General features: G+C 44.8%; 1 protein-coding gene across 15 annotated transcripts in view; it reads right to left on the reverse strand.

The window, feature by feature from the left end:
- Positions 1-20,970, reverse strand: part of CACNA1D (calcium voltage-gated channel subunit alpha1 D) — a 361,717-nt gene that overhangs the window by 55,449 nt on the left and 285,298 nt on the right. For 8 of the 15 annotated variants that reach the window (XM_073574168.1, XM_073574169.1, XM_073574171.1 and 5 more), the window contains 8 exons: positions 14,295-14,423; positions 12,923-12,988; positions 10,189-10,280; positions 9,923-10,082; positions 6,882-7,009; positions 6,448-6,544; positions 3,610-3,712; positions 2,733-2,834 (listed from right to left, as the gene is read on the reverse strand). In XM_073574168.1, the coding sequence (XP_073430269.1) occupies positions 2,733-2,834; positions 3,610-3,712; positions 6,448-6,544; positions 6,882-7,009; positions 9,923-10,082; positions 10,189-10,280; positions 12,923-12,988; positions 14,295-14,423 (877 nt within the window). Of the gene's footprint in view, positions 1-2,732; positions 2,835-3,609; positions 3,713-6,447; positions 6,545-6,881; positions 7,010-9,922; positions 10,083-10,188; positions 10,281-12,922; positions 12,989-14,294; positions 14,424-15,004; positions 15,044-19,423; positions 19,457-20,970 lie in introns of all 15 variants that reach the window. The other 7 variants (XM_073574161.1, XM_073574160.1, XM_073574162.1 and 4 more) reach the window with 2 other exon arrangements.

Raw genomic sequence — 20,970 nt, forward strand, 5'->3', positions numbered from 1 at the left:
AAGTGGCCGACGAGGAATGGTCCAGGAGCTTCTCGCGCGATCAGAGAAAACCAGCGGGCGAGCCGGTCGGAGGTAAGTATCATATGAAGCGATATCGCTAGCAATATCGCTGCAACGTCACAAAATTGGTGACTTTACAGCGGTATTGCTAGTGATATCACAGTGTGTAACGGGGGCTTTAGACAACTTTTCTGATAATTCTTTTCACTCCTCTGTCTGAAATCATGCAGGAAGCACCTGGTCGTGGCCAGTTTATGGTGAAAATTATGTTCTTTCCACTTCCAGATTATGGCCCCAACATTGCTCACTGGAACCTTCAGTAGTTTAGAAATTCTTCTGTAACCAATGCCATCCATATGTTTTGCAACAATAAGGTTGTGACGGTCTTGTGACAGCTCACTGTTTTATCCATCAAGAGAGGTTTACTGTGTGACACCTTGGTAATAGGCAATCATTTATTGGCAATCAGTTGAACAAGCTGATATTATTTGTCACTAAAGGGCCTGTCACACTAAGCGATATCGCTAGCAATATCGCTATAACTTGTGACGGTATAGTGATATTGCTAGCGACATCGCTGTGTGTGATACTTACCTATGACCGGCTCCCCCGCTGGTCATCGCTGATCACGCGAGAACGTCCAGGACTGTTTCTCGTCGTCAGCTTCCTGTGGAGAGACGAGCGACGAGCGTGGAGCCGGGCGGAAGGACGCAGGATCGCCTAGTGTGACAGGAAAGTAGCGACCCCCCTCCCCAGCGATGTCGCTGGTGAGATCTGCCTGTGTGGCAGCTCACTAGCGACCACTTAGCGATGTACCAGCGATCCTGACCGCGTCATATCGCTGGTCGGGATCGCTGGTACATCTCTAAGTGTGACAGTACCTTTAGTTGTAGGATTGCTTTCTAATTACTGCTAGATGGTGCCCTGACTTTCCATGGCTTTTTGCACCTCTTTCTTCATGTGTTCAATACTTTTTCCCTGTGTCATTTCTCATTATTACACATAACTTAATTTATGGACATCTACAGATGATTTCTTTGTCTGTGTGGATTGGATGGGTTGTTGCTAAAATCTGGTGAGAATTTCATGTCAATATCTCCTTTAGAAATATATTTACTTAGAAAATTGGTGACGCGTTCAATCTTTATTTCACCCAAGCATATTGTAGTATAGTATATAATGGAGGGTACTATACACGGTCCGATCCTAGCTGTCCTCAGTGCTGGTAATATGGGAACACAAAAAGGAAATCACATGGTGGGCAGTAAATAGAGAAAGTGTCTACCATATGTAGTTCTTCTGTAATCCCCCTCATATGGCACACAACGTTCTCCATGACTCTGGGCTCCTTCCATCTTCCCTTCCTGCATTAATCACAGACCCTTCCTCTATACCTGGAGTGATTAGCTGTCAGATTATTTTCTGCTTTTCACATGCAAAAAATGTCAGATGCACGGCCAGAGAAGAGAGGTCGGGTGTCTTTTGATGTATCCACCTCTGCTTGATATCTATCTACGCAAAATGAGTATAAGGCGGCATCATCCAATTAGTTGTGCAAAAGGAGGATTTTTATCAGTCCATCTGGTGACGTTTCGGTCCCATTACAGAACTGTTGTCACGCCTTGAAAAAGATAATTGGATCAAAACGTCACCAGACGGACTGATAAAAATCCTCCTTGTGCACAACTAATTGGATGGTGCCGCCTTATACTCATTTCATCATATGGGAAAATTTGGGTATATGTCCAAGAGGTTTTGCATCCATGATGAATTATTTTTGGTGCTGCTCCATGAGATTGTGTTTTATATATGTAATATCTATTCTAATCATCCACCCGTCCCATATCTATTCATCTATCTTCTATCTATCCATATATCTATTATATATCTATTATCTATCATCTATCTACAGTATTATCTATATACCTATCATCTATCTATTATCTATCTATCATCTATTATCTATCTACTATCTATCTATTATCTTTCTATCTATTATCTATCATCTATCTATTATCTATCATCTATTATATACGTGCCTATCTCTGTATCTCCCGAATACCAATTAATTATCTCTGTTTCTGTTCCCAATATTACTTTATCTATCCATGATCAGCAAGTAAATCTATGACAGTTTTATATCCCATGTGGATAAAGTAGCTTCACCTATGAAGTACAAGGACTTCGGCGTGCTTGAATAATATGTTCCGGTCCCCGCGGCTGCATGTCTCATGGCTGTTTGTTAGACAATCCCTGCATGTGTTGTGGCTGTCAAACAGCCATGAGACATGCAGCTGCGGGGACTAGAACATATTATTCGAGCACGCCGAAGACACTCGGTTAGCACCCGAGCATGTTCAGATAACACCTTATTCCAGCAAGATCACTCATCACTAGTGCTAATTACTGAGGAATCTTGGATTCTAGAAGTGACATTGATGTTTCTCTGTGCACCACTCACCACGGGATTCACTGACGACTGCCATTTATATTTCTTCATGTACATTTGATTAATTGTACTGACCAATGATCCATCCTTGTGTATGAACTCGTGGAAATGTACAGATTGTTCTGTATCTCCGACTGGGAAGAAGAGATGTCATCTGCTGATGGGTGGTGCGGTGAGGAGTAATTCGTATGTAGTGGGGTCCTGGTACCAGGTCACGACACGCGTCTGTATGTATATAGTGGTAGTGTATGACGTGTGTGTGGATTAAGATGTTTACACTGACCGCCTGCAGGGGGCACTACTTGGTCCAGTAGCTTCATACTGGTTTTCTTCCATATTTTCTTGATGACGGCTCTGAGCTCCTCATTGGCTTGTTCTAGATTACCTGCAAGATGGGAAAAGAAACTTATTGGAGTTTCCAAAGAGATCTTGAAAAATCAGAGCTACCACCACCTGCCTCCCCCGACCGTGCAACAAATGTGTATCCAGCAGGTGAGAAGGAGACAAGCTTCGCCCAAAACTCTGACAAGCGTCGCCCAGAACTCTGACAAGCGCCGCCCGGAACTCTGACAAGCGCCGCCCGGAACTCTGACAAGCGCCGCCCGGAACTCTGACAAGCGCCGCCCGGAACTCTGACAAGCGCCGCCCGGAACTCTGACAAGCGCCGCCCGGAACTCTGACAAGCGCCGCCCGGAACTCTGACAAGCGCCGCCCGGAACTCTGACAAGCGCCGCCCGGAACTCTGACAAGCGCCGCCCGGAACTCTGACAAGCGCCGCCCGGAACTCTGACAAGCGCCACCCAGAACGCTGACACCGGCGCTCAAAACTTTAACACCGGCTTATCACCATGCAACATGAACTTCCTCAGGTTATCAGGTGACATTTACTTACTGTGTTTAATAAGATTAAAACACTTCTTAAACAGTTGTTCTCGTTATACTGAATGGGTAAAATTGCAAAATGACTGTAATAAGGTTCGATTCTCCAATTTACCTCTTCTTAAAAAAATGCTATCCTTCCTGAACAAAGAAGGGATTTTTAATTCTATTGTGTATTACTCATTGCCGACGTTATCAGCCACCTCTGTAGGCTCCAGCTCTATGTTAGTTTTTCACATGACTGTAGATAGATATACGTAATCAATAATGTATATACACACCTTCTGTTTTGATTTTTAGTGCAGTTCTAACCAGAGCAAACAGCGTGGCATTGAACATCACCGTCCCATCACTATTCAGTGGCATATTCATGGCGACCAGTCGCTGCGGAAAGACACAAGAAGAGGTTTTGTATCCTATATATATATATGCACATTGAAATCAGCTTGTTCCATAAAATATCCGAATACAGAAGACGGGACCTTTAGGTTTGGGTAATCCGTTCTTCAGAGTATTTCACTGATATCATAGACAACAGAGCGAAGCAGCGTCATTGGCGCTCTGTGTGCCTCCGCTCGGTGCCCATAGCCCTACACTGTGTTCCAAATTATTATGCAAATTGGATTTAAGTGTCATAAAGATGTAATTTTTTGTTTATCAAATAAACTCATAGATGGTATTGTGTATCAGGGCTCTTTGGATCACTGAAATCAATCTCAAATGCCTGTGATAATTAGTTTACCAGGTGAGCTCAATTAAAGGAAAGCTAGTTAAGAATGATGTTCCACATTATTAAGCAGGGCACAGGTTTCAAGGAATTTAGGAAGTAAAAAGGATCTCTCTGCTGCTGAAAAGCATCACATAGTGCAATGCCTTGGTCAAGAGATGAAAATATTAGATATTTCCCAAAAACTTAAACGTGATCATTGTACTGTTAAGAGATTTGTGGTTGATTCTGAGCACAGACATGTTTGTGCTGATAAAGGCAGAATGAGGAAGGTTTCTGCCAGGCAAGTTCATTGGATTAAGAGAGTGGCTGCTAAAAAGCCATTACAAACCAGCAAACAGATATTTAAAGTTGCTGGTGCCTCTGGAGTCCCTTGAACCTCAAGGTGTAGGATCCTTCAAAGGCTTGCTGTGGTGCATAAATCTACTATTCGGCCACACCTAAACAGTGTTCACAAGCAGAAATGGTTGCAGTGGCCCCAGACATACATGAAGACTAATTTTCAAACAGTCTTGTTTACTGATGAGTGTCGAGCAACCCTGGTGGTCCAGATGGATGGAGTAGTGGATGGTTGGTGGATGGCCACTATGTCCCAACAAGGCTGCAACGTCAGCAAGGAGGTGGAGGAGTCATGTCTTGGGCCGGAATCATGGGGAAACAGCTGGTAGGGCCCTTTAAGGTTCCTGAAGGTGTGAAAATGACCTCTGCAAAGTATATAGAATTTCTGACTGACAGCTGTCTTCCATGGTATAAAAAGCAGAAATGTGCCTTCAGGAGCAAAATCCTCTTCATGCATGACAATGCACCATCTCATGCTGCAAAGAATACCTCTGAGTCATTGACTGCTATGGGCATAAAAGGAGATAAACTCATGATGTGGCCACCATCTTCCCCTGACCTCAACCCTATAGAGAACCTTTGGAGTATCATCAAGCGAAAGATCTATGAGGGTGGAAGGCAGTTCACATCAAAACAGCAGCTCTGGGAGACTATTCTGACTTCATGCAAAGAAATCCAAGCAGAAACTCTCCAAAAACTCCCAAGTTCAATGGATGCAAGAATTGTGAAGGTGATGTCACAGAAGGGTTCCAATGATAGCATGTAACTTGGCCTGTTAAGCTATTTAACTCCAAAATATCCTTTTTGTTCAGTGAATGTGACCTCCTAATGCTGCAAATTTAACATATGAGCATTTTCAGTTCTTTAAAACATATCAAATGTTTAGAAATTCTACTGTGCCTAATAATTTGGAACAGTGCAATTTGAGTTTTTATTCATTTTGGAGATTATCCTGTTATCATTGGGAGGTTTCTTCAATAAAATTTGATGTATACTCTAACGGGTGATGACTTTTATTAGACTGACTGTCATTTGTACCGACTATTTAGGAAAATCAGAGAAAAATATCATTTGCATAATAATTTGGAACACAGTGTATAGGTTATAGTTCTAGCTTTTATAGACACTGTAACATGACCAATTGGGTAGAGCAGAATTAGGCAGTGTACAGCCCACCGACCAGAAGTTTAGGGGCTGATCCATGATCACACTTGGCACTAAAGCTTGGCTATGCCATCACTTAATGATAACTGGTGGTCCGACCTCTGGGACCCTCACTGATCCTGAGAATAAAGGGACTGCGTCCCCTTCACAGTTTTCCCTATGCACACAGCTTCATCTTGACACCTACTGTGCAAGTGTATTCAAGGCAACTGGATCATGTGCCGTGTCCTGCTGGGAGCGCCGCTCTGAAGGGACAATTAGGAGACCAATTCTGGCTGTAGAGCCTTTATTCTCAGACTCTTACTGCATTCATCTTCATTTTTGGATCATGCTTATCAAAACTAGCATTTTTGTAATTTACTACTTATTAAATTGTACACCCATTCTTGAGATATCCATTCTTTTCTTTTGTTTACAGCTTGTTGTCTAGGAAACCGACCACCTTTGTCGTCTAGCTCGTAAACACCATGCTGAAGTTGGCTGGAGTTGGAGGTATCGGCGAGCTCCAGCGATCCTGGCCGGCTTCTGAACAGTGCTTAGAAGCTCCATAGAGAAGAGCTTGTAAGCACTAAGCACACACTAATGTTTAGCAATGGTGGTCGGTCTCCAAGGCAACGAACTGTAAATTGTAAATAGAAAAAAAGAGTGTTAATATCTCAAGAAAGGCTGACAATTTTTATGATTCGTAAATTGAAAAACATATTTAGAAAGACTATTCAACAATATCCATCTAAGATGGAAAAAAAAATATTTTTCATGATGGCATACCCTATCAGGTGCTGATCCATATCTCTAGTGACAGATAGGCTACTATGACTACCAGGAGATAGAACCCAATATCCTGGAGAGATGACCATTTTATTACTATATGAAGTGAATATTATCTTACCTTACAAGCGACTCTGTGTGGGCACAATTTCCCGAAACCAAGAGGAGGCTGAATGCGGCGGAGCAGGGTGACCACATCCAGATGCTTAATTCTTCCCCTACATTATAAATGATAGTCATTATATATCTGTGCACTATAATGTTCAGACTCATCGATCTAGTAACCAGTGTCAGCATTTCACCTGACCTCCATAAACCCCCTAACACCTCAGTGTTGACCCCCTGTGTAAAGGGTGCAGTCCCTGTCCATACACTTTACTAGGGGATTCTGGATGTCATAAAGTGTTTGCTGCCCAGGGCCCCCCGCCGTGAACCAGGACGAGCTGCTCAGTGACTTTCGTACATATGTGTATCCGGACACAGCGTCTATGGGGTTAATACTCACACAGCTTTATTACACACATAAGGGACACCAAAAAAATGAAAGCTACTGACTTGGCCTCCGGATCATATTCAGACCATATTCTTTTAAATTCATCCAGGTGATGAGGACCCAGTATTGACCAATCACGAGTCAGGTAGTCAAAGTTGTCCATGATGACGGCCACAAACAGGTTGATGATCTGGAAGTATTGAAACAGGTCAGTGGTTACACATGTATTATTATGGTTAAAAAATAAGGTAAAGGGGACTCGTCTGTGGGTCGGTAAAAGAGACCCCTCCGGTAAAGAGAACTTGTCAATCAGTCCATTAAAGGGAACTCGTCTGTCGGTCCCGTAAAGGCGACTCGTCTGTCCGTCCGGTAAAGGCGACTCGTCTCTCGGTCCGGTAAAGGCGACTCGTCTGTCGGTCCGGAAATGGTGACTTGTCTGAAGGTCCGGTAGAGGAGACCTGTCTGAAGGTCCGGTAAAGGCGACTCGTCTGAAGGTCCGGTAAAGGCGACTCGTCTGAAGGTCCGGTAAAGGCGACTCGTCTGAAGGTCCGGTAAAGGCGACTCGTCTGAAGGTCCGGTAAAGGCGACTCGTCTGAAGGTCCGGTAAAGGCGACTCGTCTGAAGGTCCGGTAAAGGCGACTCGTCTGAAGGTCCGGTAAAGGCGACTCGTCTGAAGGTCCGGTAAAGGCGACTCGTCTGAAGGTCCGGTAAAGGCGACTCGTCTGTCGGTCCGGTAAAGGCGACTCGTCTGTCGGTCCGGTAAAGGCGACTCGTCTGAAGGTCCGGTAAAGGCGACTCGTCTGAAGGTCCGGTAAAGGCGACTCGTCTGAAGGTCCGGTAAAGGCGACTCGTCTGAAGGTCCGGTAAAGGCGACTCGTCTGAAGGTCCGGTAAAGGAGACTCGTCTGAAGGTCCGGTAAAGGAGACTCATCTTTCGGTCTGGTAAAGCGACTCATCTGTCAGTCCGGTAAAGGCGACTCGTCTGAAGGTCCGGTAAAGACGACTCGTCTGAAGGTCCGGTAAAGGCGACTCATCTGAAGGTCCAGTAGAGGAGACCTGTCTGAAGGTCCGGTAAAGCCGACTCGTCTGAAGTTCCAGCACAGGAGACTCATCTTGCGGTCTGGTAAAGCGACTCATCTGTCAGTCCGGTAAAGGCGACTCATCTGAAGGCCCGGAAATGGTGACTCGTCTGAAGGTACAGTAGAGGAGACCTGTCTGAAGGTCCGGTAAAGCCGACTCATCTGAAGTTCCAGCACAGGAGACTCATCTTTCGGTCCGGTAAAGGCGACTCATCTTTCGGTCCGGAAATGGCGACTCGTCTGAAGGTCCGGTAAAGGCGACTCGTCTGAACGTCCAGAAAAGGCGACTCGTCTGAACGTCCAGAAAAGGCGACTCGTCATAAAGTCCAGAAAGGCGACTCGTCTGAAGGTCCGGTAAAAGCGACTCGTCTGTCGGTCCGGTAAAGGCGACTCGTCTGTCGGTCCGGTAAAGGCGACTCGTCTGTCGGTCCGGTAAAGGCGACTCGTCTGTCGGTCCGGTAAAGGCGACTCGTCTGTCGGTGCGGTAAAGGCGACTCGTCTGTTGGTGCGGTAAAGGTGACATGTCTGTAGGTCCGGTAAAGGACACTCGTCTGACGGTCCAGTAAACGGGACTCGTCCGTCAATCGAGTAAAGGGTTCTCGTCTGTAGGTACTCTGTAAATGACAGCACATGGAATGTGATAAGCCATAAAACAGGTAAATTAGAGGGTACTCTGCATGGTGACTATAGGGAGCCATACACCTTACATAGTAAACTGCCAAAAGCTCATACAGCTGATGGCTATTCCACCCAATAAACCTTGTGCTGGGCTTTGCCAGGGTTTAGCAACCTTACGTCAGCCGGTAGTCACCAGGGATCGAGTGTAACGGTCATTGTAAATAACTACTTGTATTCCCCAGTCTACAATGCGCCGTTCCTCTTTTTTTCCTCCTGGAAATCTATGAATAAGTTGACAGGTGGTGTTTGTCATGTCACTTTCTAATGCTATCCAATCAGAGCTGACAGTGTGAGATTACGTGGCGACACGCTCCTTTGACAAGTGGGTGGAGAATGGTAACGCCTATTTGTAAATTTATTCATAAATATACAGGAGGAATAACAGAGGAACAAAGTTATGAAAAATATTATTCATCTCATGTCCTAAATTTTACGGATGTCCTATGTAAACAGGTTGTGTGACATAAAATGGCAGAAATAGTACCACTTTTATCTATAGGCTACATGTGGTATTGCAGCAGTTGGACTCACAAAAGAGAGGCTTTTTTTTTCTTGGAAATCCGCAATTTTTTTTTAATTACATACACCCTCTTTAAAACGCACTGTGATGATTTAGGAGGTAAGATGACCCTAGCTTGTTAGCTTAGGACCCCCCCCCCCCCCCAAGCATCTCCTACTGATCCCCATCACCAGGAAAGATCAGGTAGAAGGCAGAAAGGAATCCAGCGACCGCAATAAAAAAGGACTTTAAAAACATTATTTATTAGTAGCTATTAAAATATAAAGAGGGGAAAATTAAAATGAAACACACTAGGCCTACGCGTTTTAAGCACTGTTTATCAAAATGAGCACGCCTAGTGTGATTGATGTTCATTTTTTCCTTCTGACATTTTAATAGTTACTAAAAAATAATGTTTTTATAGTCCTTATACACTGCGGTTGTTGGATGCCTTTCTGCTACACTTTGCACTGATGAGGGGCAACACCCTGAAGCACCATGTCTGCAAATTGAGATTCTGGTTTGGCTTTTACCCTAAGGTACTGTATGTGACATGTCTCTTTAAATGGTCAATATGGACTTCTAGGACAGCTACAACCAATAGGTGACAAGAGTTCCTCTATGAAGAGACAATTTGCATATTTAATTTCCCAGAAGAGCATGCATGGCCTATAAGTCTCCTAACTCTGACATGCCTGGCTTGTCACTGTCCATAACGGGAAATGTTACCCCTTAGATCCCTGCCTTATAGGACCCGGCTGGTAGTCTCTGTTCGAGCACCGCCCCCTTGTTGGATAACGATACCTGGACGGGGTGAGATGATGAGATGATTTTTCTTTGTCACTTACCAGGAATGCACACAGCATATAAAAAGTGATGAAATAGACAATAGCGAAATTGCTCCCGCATGAGTTCTCCTCCCCAGGGTTGCTATCTGAATCTGGATCACAGCGCTTTCCTGGTAGGCATGCCAGCATGATATCCTGCCAGGCCTCGCCGGTGGCACACCTTAAGGAGAGGACATGATACAAGAACGAGTTGTCCGTTAAGCCGGGATCTGTCAGGATTCATTCCCATCTGTACAATATACCACAGTACAAATAACGGCAGGTACCTGAATAACAGAAGTACTGCTTGGGGAAATGTCTGGAAGTTGTTGTTCCTGTTAATTTGGGTGTTATCCCTCATGGCGACTTTACCAAAAACCTGCATAAAAAATTTAAGTAAATAAATTAAAATAATGGCGGGCTTTATACGCATTACAATATAGAGCACGACAGATAAAAACGCGATCGTTTGCAGGATTTAATTCATTTTTTTTTTTCTCGATCTTCTGGCAGAGGGGCCTGAGCAAAACCCTTATTTCATGGATATCGGTAATGCTATTTGCAAATGATTGGAAAAGAAAAAAAAAATATTAGTACCTAAAAGAGTGTAAAGGAAATGGCTCAGAGGTTAGCAGAGGGAAGCACTCCGATTGGGAAAATGAACCACCCTCAAAGAGAACTATGACTTCCAGAATGAACAAAGACAGACACCCAACATCTGCTCGATGGGTTCATGTGAGAGCTGTTTGTGGGACGTGCTCGGTCCTTCAGAATTTTATGAGATTCCTCAACTTACAGGATATTTTCACCTCTGAAAGTCCCAGGAGGTAGATATCGTCATCATATTTCCTAGCGCAATTTTACCTTTCGATAGAGATCAAACATGACCTGGATAGCACCATCCATCCGACCAATATTAAGTTGAAGGGGTAAGAATGGCCTTACGATAATGTAAGTAAATGTGTTCTGTTCTTCCCTTCGCTCCGATATTCATATCTGGACACCGGAAACAGAGTGTCTACGAAAGATGCTTTGATGGAGAGGAAGCTTATGACTGGAAGGCAGTTCTCCTCCTTTACATAAATGAATTTCAGACTTGTCTACTGTTTCCTAGCTGTAATTACCTGGCCACTGCAGGGGACTGCTAGTTCAGTGGAGATGATGTGTCAGATCTTCTCCCTCATTATACTGTAATTAGTTTGTTTCTCCCTCACTATAATTAGTTTTCCCTCTTCTCCATATGTTCAATGTGAGGGGGACGTGTCCACTCCCTGGAGATGTATGTATGGATTTTAATTTTTCTCTGTGACAAGGGGTATCAGATTTTCAGACACAACTATTTTTTGTATATGAGTCCCATGGGAATGTACCCTTGAATGGGTTGTCTGCTTTCAGAGAACCCCTGCAAAAAAGCAAACAAACCCTGCTGTACTCACCCTCCACAGGGTCGGCGCTGAGTCTCCGCAGCTGCTCCCAGTGTCTGCTATTGTCCACAGTGTTGATCTCATATCGACAGCGCTGCAACCAATCAGTGAGCTCAGCAGCTCTTTCAAAGAAAACGGTGCAGGCTACTGAGCTCAGCAATTGGTCGCAGTGAGGTCAACGTGATACCAGTGCTGTAGACAATAACATTTGCTGGGAGCAGGGATAGAGACTCAGCGTCGGACCCGGTGTGGGTGAGTAAATCAAAGTTTGTCTTAAAGGGAAAAAAACTAACTGCAGCTTTGGAAAAGGGTTTTCTGCAAGCGGAAAACCTATTTAATGTCTTAGTATTGGACTCCTAAAATTGAAATATATTAATGCAGGATGATCGGATAGCAGGTTTCTTCTTCCAGAAACAGCGCCACTTCTGTCCACAGGTTGCATCTAGTATTACAGGTCAGTTTCTTTAAAAGAGAGCACAAAATCACTGTTAAAACTAAGCACGGTGCTCCCTTAGCGTGGGCTAACAGTTCTGTGCACCTTCCTCCCTATTTGTTTTCCATCTATCTCCACCCTCCTCTTCCTTAATTGACATCTCTGACTTAACAGGAGCCCGAGGAAAGCGAAGACAGAGGGAAAACAAGTAAGTGGGAAGGTTTACTCATCCACGCCATGGGTGCATCAAGCTCCTGTGCTTGGTTTGAACAGTCATTCTGTGCTGACTTACTTAAAATAGAATTCTAGAATGAGAGAGTCCCTTCCAATTCTAACTTTCTATGATTCTACGGAAGGAGTATGAAACGTAATACCATACATAACCTGTGGACGGAGGGGTCACTGTTTTTTTTTTTCTTTTTAATTTTGTCCAATCCCTTTAGGAAATCTCAAATCTACAAATAAAAAAAAATAAATGATTGAAATATATGGCATCAATAAAATTGTTGAAAAGTCGTCACCTGCTCGTGCGTCATTGAGGCTCGTGAAAAAGATCAGCACATCCCATGAAACGCGGTGTACCACATGTAATAATTACCGCCCACCAGCGAACACATAACTCAATTAAGCAGTGACCTGAATTAAGTAGAAAGCAGTAATTGGGGGGTATGTCGGTCTCCTGCTTAACGCAGGAGGAATTTAATACCCAGACACATGGAACGGGTCATTTTGGGTAATCAGGCAGCAATTGTAAGACTCTGATGATTAATCCAATGAAGGAGAAATCTTAGAACATTAGACACATCGCAATGACTGGTAGATTCTCTGTCCACGTGGCAGAATTCACCTCTAATATGATTGCACTCTGGCTTGGACTGGCCCACTGGAGAACAGGAGAATCCTCCGGTGGGCCGCTGTGTAAGAGTTCCCACCACCCTCTTATATGAGCAGTACTTGGCACAATATACTTGAATCACTACGTACAGACAAAGGCGGCATCTTATTAATTTATCAGTCTACCCAGTCCATTGTTATATAAATTTGTGATTGAGGATAATGTCACATTTGCATGTAGGTGAAAAGTGGGACCCTTGAGCTGGTTCCTGGGGGGCCCTTGGCATCCTAGCCCGACACTGACTGCATTATACGTTACACTCATATTACCTGCATGCCAATCACAGCGTAGATGAAGAACAGCATGGCAATAAGGAGGGCGACGTACGGCAAAGCCTGGAAAGAGATCGTCAAAAGGTTACATCAACGTCTACGCCCATGCGTACACTCTTCTGCCGAACGGAAAAAATGCGTCTTGTGTCAAATCCATCATATTCTGAGAGGCTGGGAAGGGAACCTGCTGATTCACACCGGTATAACATGAGCACATTTTAGTATCTGTATGACCACAGCCACAATGTCCGGACCGTTGTGGTTATGCCAAACCGAAGTTTGACCGTAGCTTCCTACAATAACCCAGGAAAATCCTGGCCTTACAAACGCCTGCCCATCCGATTCCGACAGTTCCTGGTCCACCGGCGGTCTCTGAGCTTCCCGCAGCTGATCTCAAGTACACTGCAGCCAATTACTTGTCATGGGGATAGATGGCACATGATTGGCTGCAGGGACTGTCGTAACCAGAACGGAAGTTGATCGGCCGGATGAGTATGATCAATTTTTTTACATCTTGAACCTCTTTAAATTTTGGTTCAGTATTTCGACCATAAAAAGAAGAAAAAAAAGCATTCAAAAGCAGAATTTTATGGAGTGAGAAAAGTCTAATGGTATGTTACAGGGATTGCACCAAATTTGGAAATTATCCCTAATTTGTACCTTCCCGCTCGCTGGAGGTCCGACTAATGGAACCTCCACCGACTTTGAAAATGGACCTCTAACGAACCCTCTCTGAGCGTGAAGAACACCACCACTCCGTTTATTCTCTATGAGACTGTCAGAAATAGCGGCGTCCTTCTCCGGCAGTCCCACATGGCGCGCTTCACCTCCATTCCATTCAGATAATTACCGTTACATATGGAGAACACTTAGTGGCCGGATCATTCTGCGCCAAACAGTTTGGCAAGTATTCTGTTTAGTCCCTGTTTTTACTTTAGTCACAGATCAAAATCACCCATGCGATCTATGATAACCACAGACAGCGCACACTGCCATCTGCGTTAACATTTAGTTTGGCTGTGCCGTCTGAATTTCCGAGATCTCTTGAAGCATATCTTATTATTTGGAGTTCAAAAGGCAGAGAAGAGAGTTTATTTTACTCACATAAACTTTTTTTTTCAAGCATGAGAAAATCACTGATAAAACGGGCACACTGACGAAAATCTGATCCAAACCACTGACGAAAATCTGTCCGGTTGTTTTTTGAGTACAAGAAAAATCACAGACGTCTGAATGAGGCCTTACTGCGATCAGTAATATCTGTGCAATAATGACCTCCTGATGATAATTCACAGCTTCTGTGTGTAGGCCATGCACATGAATAAACTAGTCTATCCAAGTCATATGATAAAAAAACATATCTACGTACCTGGAAGGACTTTATGAATGTCCACAGCAGCGTTCGGATCCCTTCACCCCTGCTTAGAAGTTTGACGAGTCTCATGACTCGGAATAATCGGAAGAAAGTGATTGAGATGCGGGCGCTGTCTTCTGAGCTCTGGAAAAAATTGGGTAAGTCAAGTCACAGGACTATACGGTATATAGGACAGAGAGGGGGGTGGCTGCGCAGTGCACGGCTCTGTTCACACTGCTGTCGGAGGCAGTCTCAGCAGGACTGTCGAAAACCGGAACAGGACCCGACAAACCCAAAAAGCCATGGCAGTATGAACAAAGCCAAACGTTGAGCTTTCAGAATTTTGAATATCCGGAGTAGGCAAACCAATAAAGAACTACAAATCCCGAAGCCGACCAGATGGGAGTTCTAGTTCTGCAGCGGATGGAGTGGCAGAGGACATCTGTTGTTTTATCGAGCCTTTCCATTCATGACGGCCCAGCAATAGTCATTCTGGTAGGCACGGCCCTTACCAGAGCCCCCCTACTGTGCCGCACTGAAGCCGCATGCTACGACAGACGTGGTTTCCAGCTGCGGGAGCACACACATGCATTTCTCAGCTGGATGAAATGAATGCCATAAAAACCCACTTCAAGACCTTCCCGTAAAACAAAGGCAAGCCAGCAAGAAACGATACAAAGTGAAGGTTCAAAGAGGTCAAGCCATTCGGGAACCGCTCATCTTACCGCGGGGTCCCCAGTGGGGCCTTGTTCAGTTGGCATTGGCTTGAAATAAAATCGAAAACAGTGAATATTAAAAAAATAAATAAAAATATGCCAGGAGGAAGAAGAAGAAACATACTGGATGTAGAGGCAGCAGGGTCTCGAGGGCTGATAAAACTGATAGCTGGGACTACCTGGATATTATTCATGATTATAGGAGACCAGTAGTATGAAGTATCCTACAGACTGGGGATGATGGGGCTGATGGGCTCAGACACTGGACCACTCTGCCCATCTCGGATTCCTACCCCTCATAACACTGTAATGCCCAGCTTGTACTTTCCCAGATTTTGGGCACTGCCAAAAATTAAGGAAAGCCATTGTCTGCCATATGTTTTTTTTGCCTGCCTTAAGGTCATCTAAAAATGAGCATGGTACTGTAGTGCAACTTGTTAAAGGGAGTCTGCCAGCACAAAATGACTGTTCAAACAAACGTCCTCGGTGCACACTCGGCATAGCCGAGAAGATCAGTATACTTTCCCTTCTACTTGATTTCCATCCATCTCTGCCTCTTCCTTGATTGACAAGTCTGAGTTGACAGGAGACAGATAAGGGAAGAGATAGAGGGAAAATGAGTACAGTAAATGGGAAGGTGCACTCAGCCATGCCAAGGGTGCACCAAGCGCCAGTGGCGAACTATAGGTGGGAGGTGCACTGATCTGCTAGGCTATGCCAAGGGTGCACCGAGCGACTGTGAAGAACAAGAAGGTAGGAGATGCACTGATCTTCTCGACTCTGCCAAGGGTGTACTGAGCGCTGTGGAGAACTATAGGTAGGAGATGCACTGATCTGCTCGGATCTGCCAAGGGTGTACTGAGCGCCTGTGTAGAACAAGTAGGTGGGAGGTGCACTGATCTGCTCGACTATGCCAAGGGTGTACTGAGCGCTGTGGAGAACTATATGTAGGAGATGCACTGATCTGTTCGGCTCTGCCAAGGGTGTACTGAGCGCCTGTGGAGAACAAGTACCGTAGGTGGGAGGTGCACTGATCTGCTCAACTATGACAAGAGTGTACTGAGCGCCTGTGCAGAACAAGTAGGTGGGAGATGCACTGATCTGCTCGACCATGCCAAGGGTGTACTGAGCGCTGTGGAGAACTATATGTAGTAGATGCACTGATCTGCTCGGCTCGGCCACGGGTGTACTGAGCGCCTGTGGAGAACAAGTAGGTGGGAGGTGCACTGATCTGCTCGACTATGACAAGAGTGCACTGAGAGCCTGTGGAGAACAAGTAGGTGGGAGATGCACAGATCTACTCGGCTATGCCAAGAGTGCACAGAGCGCCTGTGCAGAACAAGTAGGTGGGAGATGCACAGATCTACTCGGCTATGCCAAGAGTGCACAGAGCGCCTGTAGAGAACAAGTAGGCAGGAGGTGCACTGATCTGCTTGGCTATGCCAAGAGTGCACTTAGCGCCGTGGAGAAAAAGTTAGAGGGAGGTGTACTGATCTGCTTGGCTATGCCAAGGGTGTATTGATCGCCTGTGGAGAACAAGTAGGTGGGACGTGCACTGATCTGCTCGGTTATGCCAAGAGTGCACCGAGCGCCTGTGGAGAATAAGTAGGCAGGAGGTGCACTGATCTGCTCAGCTATGCCAAGAGTGCACTTAGCGCCTATGGAGAACAAGTAGGCAGGAGGTGACTGATCTACTTGGCTATGTCAAGGGTGCACTGAGCGCCTGTGGAGAACAAGTAGGTAGGAGGTGCACAGATCTGCTCGGCTATGCCAAGAGTGCACCGAGTGCCTATGGAGAACAAATAGGTGGGAGGTGCACTGATCTGCTCAGCTATGCCAAGAGTGCACTTAGCGCCGTGGAGAAAAAGTTGGAGGGAGGTGTACTGATCTGCTTGGCTATGCCAAGGGTGTACTGATCGCCTGTGGAGAACAAGTAGGTGGGACGTGCACTGATCTGCTCGACTATGCCAAGAGTGCACTGAGAGCCTCTGGAGAACAAGTAGGTGGGAGGTGCACAGATCTGCTCGGCTATGCCAAGGGTGTACTGAGCGCCTGTGGAGAACAAGTAGGTGGGACGTGCACTGATCTGCTCGACTACGCCAAGAGTGCACTGAGAGCCTCTGGAGAACAAATAGGTGGGAGATGCACAGATCTACTCGGCTATGCCAAGAGTGCACAGAGCGCCTGTAGAGAACAAGTAGGCAGGAGGTGCACTGATTTGCTCAGCTATGCCAAGAGTGCACTTAGCGCCTGTGGAGAACAAGTAGGCAGGAGGTGCACTGATCTGCTAGGCTATGCCAAGGGTGCACTGAGCGCCTGTGGAGAACAAGCAGGTAGGAGGTGCACAGATCTGCTCGGCTATGCCAAGAGTGCACCGAGTGCCTATGGAGAACAAATAGGTGGGAGGTGCACTGATCTGCTCAGCTATGCCAAGAGTGCACTTAGCGCCGTCTAGAAAAAGTTGGAGGGAGGTGTACTGATCTGCTTGGCTATGCCAAGGGTGTACTGATCGCCTGTGGAGAACAAGTAGGTGGGACGTGCACTGATCTGCTCGGCTATGCCAAGGGTGCACTGAGCGCCTGTGGAGAACAAGTAGGTGGGAGGTGTGTTGATCTGCTCGGCTATGCCAAGGGCGTACAGGGTGCCTGTGCAGAACAAGCAGATGGGAGGTGCACAGATCTGCGCGGCTATGGCAATAGTGCACAGAGCACCTGTGGAGAACAAGTAGGTGGGAGGTGTATTGATCTGCTCGGTTATGCCAAGGGTTCATCAAGCGCATATGCTTTGTCTGAACACTAATTTTGTACTGACGACTCCCTTTGAGATACTGAAGCCTGGAGAAGCTCAAAGAACATTGGGCTTGCAGCCGATCACCCTATACATTAACGAGGATCATGCTAAGATAATGCCTTTATATGTTAGACTAATGTTGGCCAAATACGGTGATATCACTGATTTCGCCTGACAGTATTTAATGTGTTTAAGAGCCCCGCATCATTTATTGTCAGGGAGTATATCGACCTGCCATGTCCGAATTTGGACTGCCGATATTTTTGTTTCCTGGAGATAAGCCTCTGCCAGAAATGTCTGTCAGTGGCTTTCTCATCTAGAACATAGGAACGATCAGACAAAAGAGTGCTCCTGTGTATGGGAGAGGTGGCCAAGAAAGCTCCTGGCTGACAGCCACCTCATATGTATGGCCGGATATATACTGGAGCTTGACACAATGTCATCAAATTGGGGCCAGTCTTTCAACGGAACAATAAGGTCACGGCTACACAGTGCCTTTGGCTTCATAACTAAAATCTCCATAGAAAACTATTTTGTTGCACACTATCTGCATAGTTATCCAAAAAAATTCCTAAGGGATACATATGCAACTTTATTTGCCTCAATAATGGGAGGAAAAAAAGAAGTGTAAATGAAAGTTGCACCAAAGAGGCAAAAGCACATTTCATACATACTGTAACTGGGAATCACAAAACCAAAGTCGCTGTGTAGCCTTGTCTGAAATGCAAAATTGTACAGGGGCTGCCAAATTCAGAACATGTGACAATAAAGCGGGGAACAGCTCCCTAAGGGGACAGACAGACGGCCGTATTTATCGTGTGAGGATCGCATTGCAATTCTCGGACTGACCGTCGGCTCTCCTGACCTGAGCGTGACAACTGCACAGAAATACATCACGCTCAGGTCAGCAGAGGTGTCGGGCCAGTCCGTGAACTACACAGATATACATCACGCTCAGGTCAGGAGAGGTGTCGGGCCAGTCCGTGCACTGCGATGTGATCCTCGCACGAGAAATACTGATGTCTGTCTGCGCCCTAATGGTAGGATCCACCAGCCACAATGACATAAGTCAAGATGAAAACCTCAAAATCTCCCATTAAAAACAACAACACTTTTTGTAGAGGGTATAGGTTTTTGTTTTGTTTGTTTTTTTTAACAAAAAATGGTATGAATTTTTTTTTCTTTTTTTTTTTTTAATACTTTCTTCAAACTTTTGCAATTAGCCTTGTAAACACACAAACTATTTCTATATCCGGACGTGATTTGTCTTTATTACATCTACTTCGCCATCTCGAGAGATCTTGCTTTCCACTGACCCCACAGGAAGCGCGGACCACACTGCAAACCCTCAATTCCAGAATTAACAGAGACTGCACAAAACATGCCGCATGCATTGACCAAGTATAAGATATTATAACTTGTGTTATAAATGTTAAAAAAAAATAATAATAATTATCAATGTCTGGATGCAAGTTGACATTCAAGGGGGCTCAGAGAAAATAAGAAAGATGCAAGAAAAATAAAGCAAAGGTTTTAAAAAACATGACAAGGAAATCCACAGTCTATAAAAGTCAAAAACAACAAAAATACAGACTTTGGTAATTGATACAAGGTATCTCTGCGGCTTCCTATTCTTACCGTAGGTGGCCCGGTTGGGTCAATTTCTGGTGGCTTTGAAGAAATTGAAAGTATAAGTTAAAATTGGAGATTTTCTGTTACGGAAAGTTATGCTGATGGATAGTAAGTCCCTATAAAAAGCACAACAGTGCGAAATAACTGAGGCGCCCCTGACCATGGAGCGTAAATGATAAATTACGATTGATTGTTTGTTTGGTTCAAATCATTTGCTAAGCCAGCCCCCTTCATCATGGATCATGGGTAGGAGGAAGGTTAGTTACTGTAGTAAGCCAGATAGCTATTCCTCTTCACTCTCTCTGAATGTTCTCTGCTTATGCCAGAAAGAAAGTAACTGTAGAAGTTCCAAACCTTGGCCTCAAATCTGCAAAGTCAGCCCCCTTCTCGATCATGTTTAATGCAGACAGAAAAGAGGGCTGACTTCACTATTGAAAGGAGTGAAACAGACATCCCATTTCTGCACTTCACCGACACAGAGAGGGGTAAAAGTTCTCTGCTCGTGTTGGAACAAAAGTAAATGTGGACGTTCCAAGACTGGACCCAAAGCAAGATCTGCACAAGAGACCCGTACTCCTGAAGTGCCATTTATAATGGCGGCCTGTTACATGGCAGAGTGGCTTTTGGTCCCTCCCATACACCAGGGAACGTATGTACTGAAGAAGGAAGAACAGACAACGGCACGGAATCTGGGAATTGTCAGAACAGGAGCCTTGAGGGATCACAAAAATTATGTATTATAATATTTTTTATATACATACATATATATATATATATATATATATATATATATATATATATACACTGCTCAAAGAAATAAAGGGAACACTGTCACTATTCCATTTGCAACAGGCTGTTTATGTTCCTTTTATTTCTTTGAGCAACATATATATATATATATATATATATATATTTTTTTTTTTTTTTTTTTTTTTTTTTCTTCTTTCTTTGAAGCCTACCCTATAGCCCACAAAAATACATTAGGCGATAATCACATGTACAAGTCAGAAGTAAAGGGGAAAAGCTTAAAAATGCCTTTTCTAAAACGTAAATGTGGAATCTAATTGAATCTAATTCTTTACATTAAGACAAATAGGATATAAGTCATCTGCACAGCCGGCTCATTAGTAGGAAGGATCGCAGAAGGACGTTGTGTGTGGCGCCAAAAGAAGAGGTCATAAACCCGGCAGGAACGGTCCTAATATATGTTGTGAGGAAGGTAGCGCCACCTACTGGAGTTAGCTCCCTTTGCATAAATGTCTGACCTTTTAACATTCTTTACAACATGCCAGGGTATTTGCTAAGAAAAACACAGATCTATGGACAGCTGTTCTTGTCCCCTTCATACAAAGCTGGACCCCTTAAAGAAGTTTTCTGGGCACACAGATAGTTAAACCATTGTAAAGTCAATGAGATAGAAAGAAACTTGATAATTTATCTGACTCATTGCTCTCCTGCAGCCTTTGTGGGGGCACAGTCAGCACCTGCAACATTATTTTCCCCAGGGGAGTCTCAAGCGGATTCTAGGAATGTTAGGAGGAAAAGACGGTGGG

Source organism: Dendrobates tinctorius, unplaced genomic scaffold (genome assembly GCF_039654945.1).
Source record: "Dendrobates tinctorius isolate UK_male_01 unplaced genomic scaffold, ASM3965494v1 ptg000038l, whole genome shotgun sequence".
In the NCBI taxonomy this organism is placed as follows: Eukaryota; Metazoa; Chordata; class Amphibia; order Anura; family Dendrobatidae; genus Dendrobates; species Dendrobates tinctorius.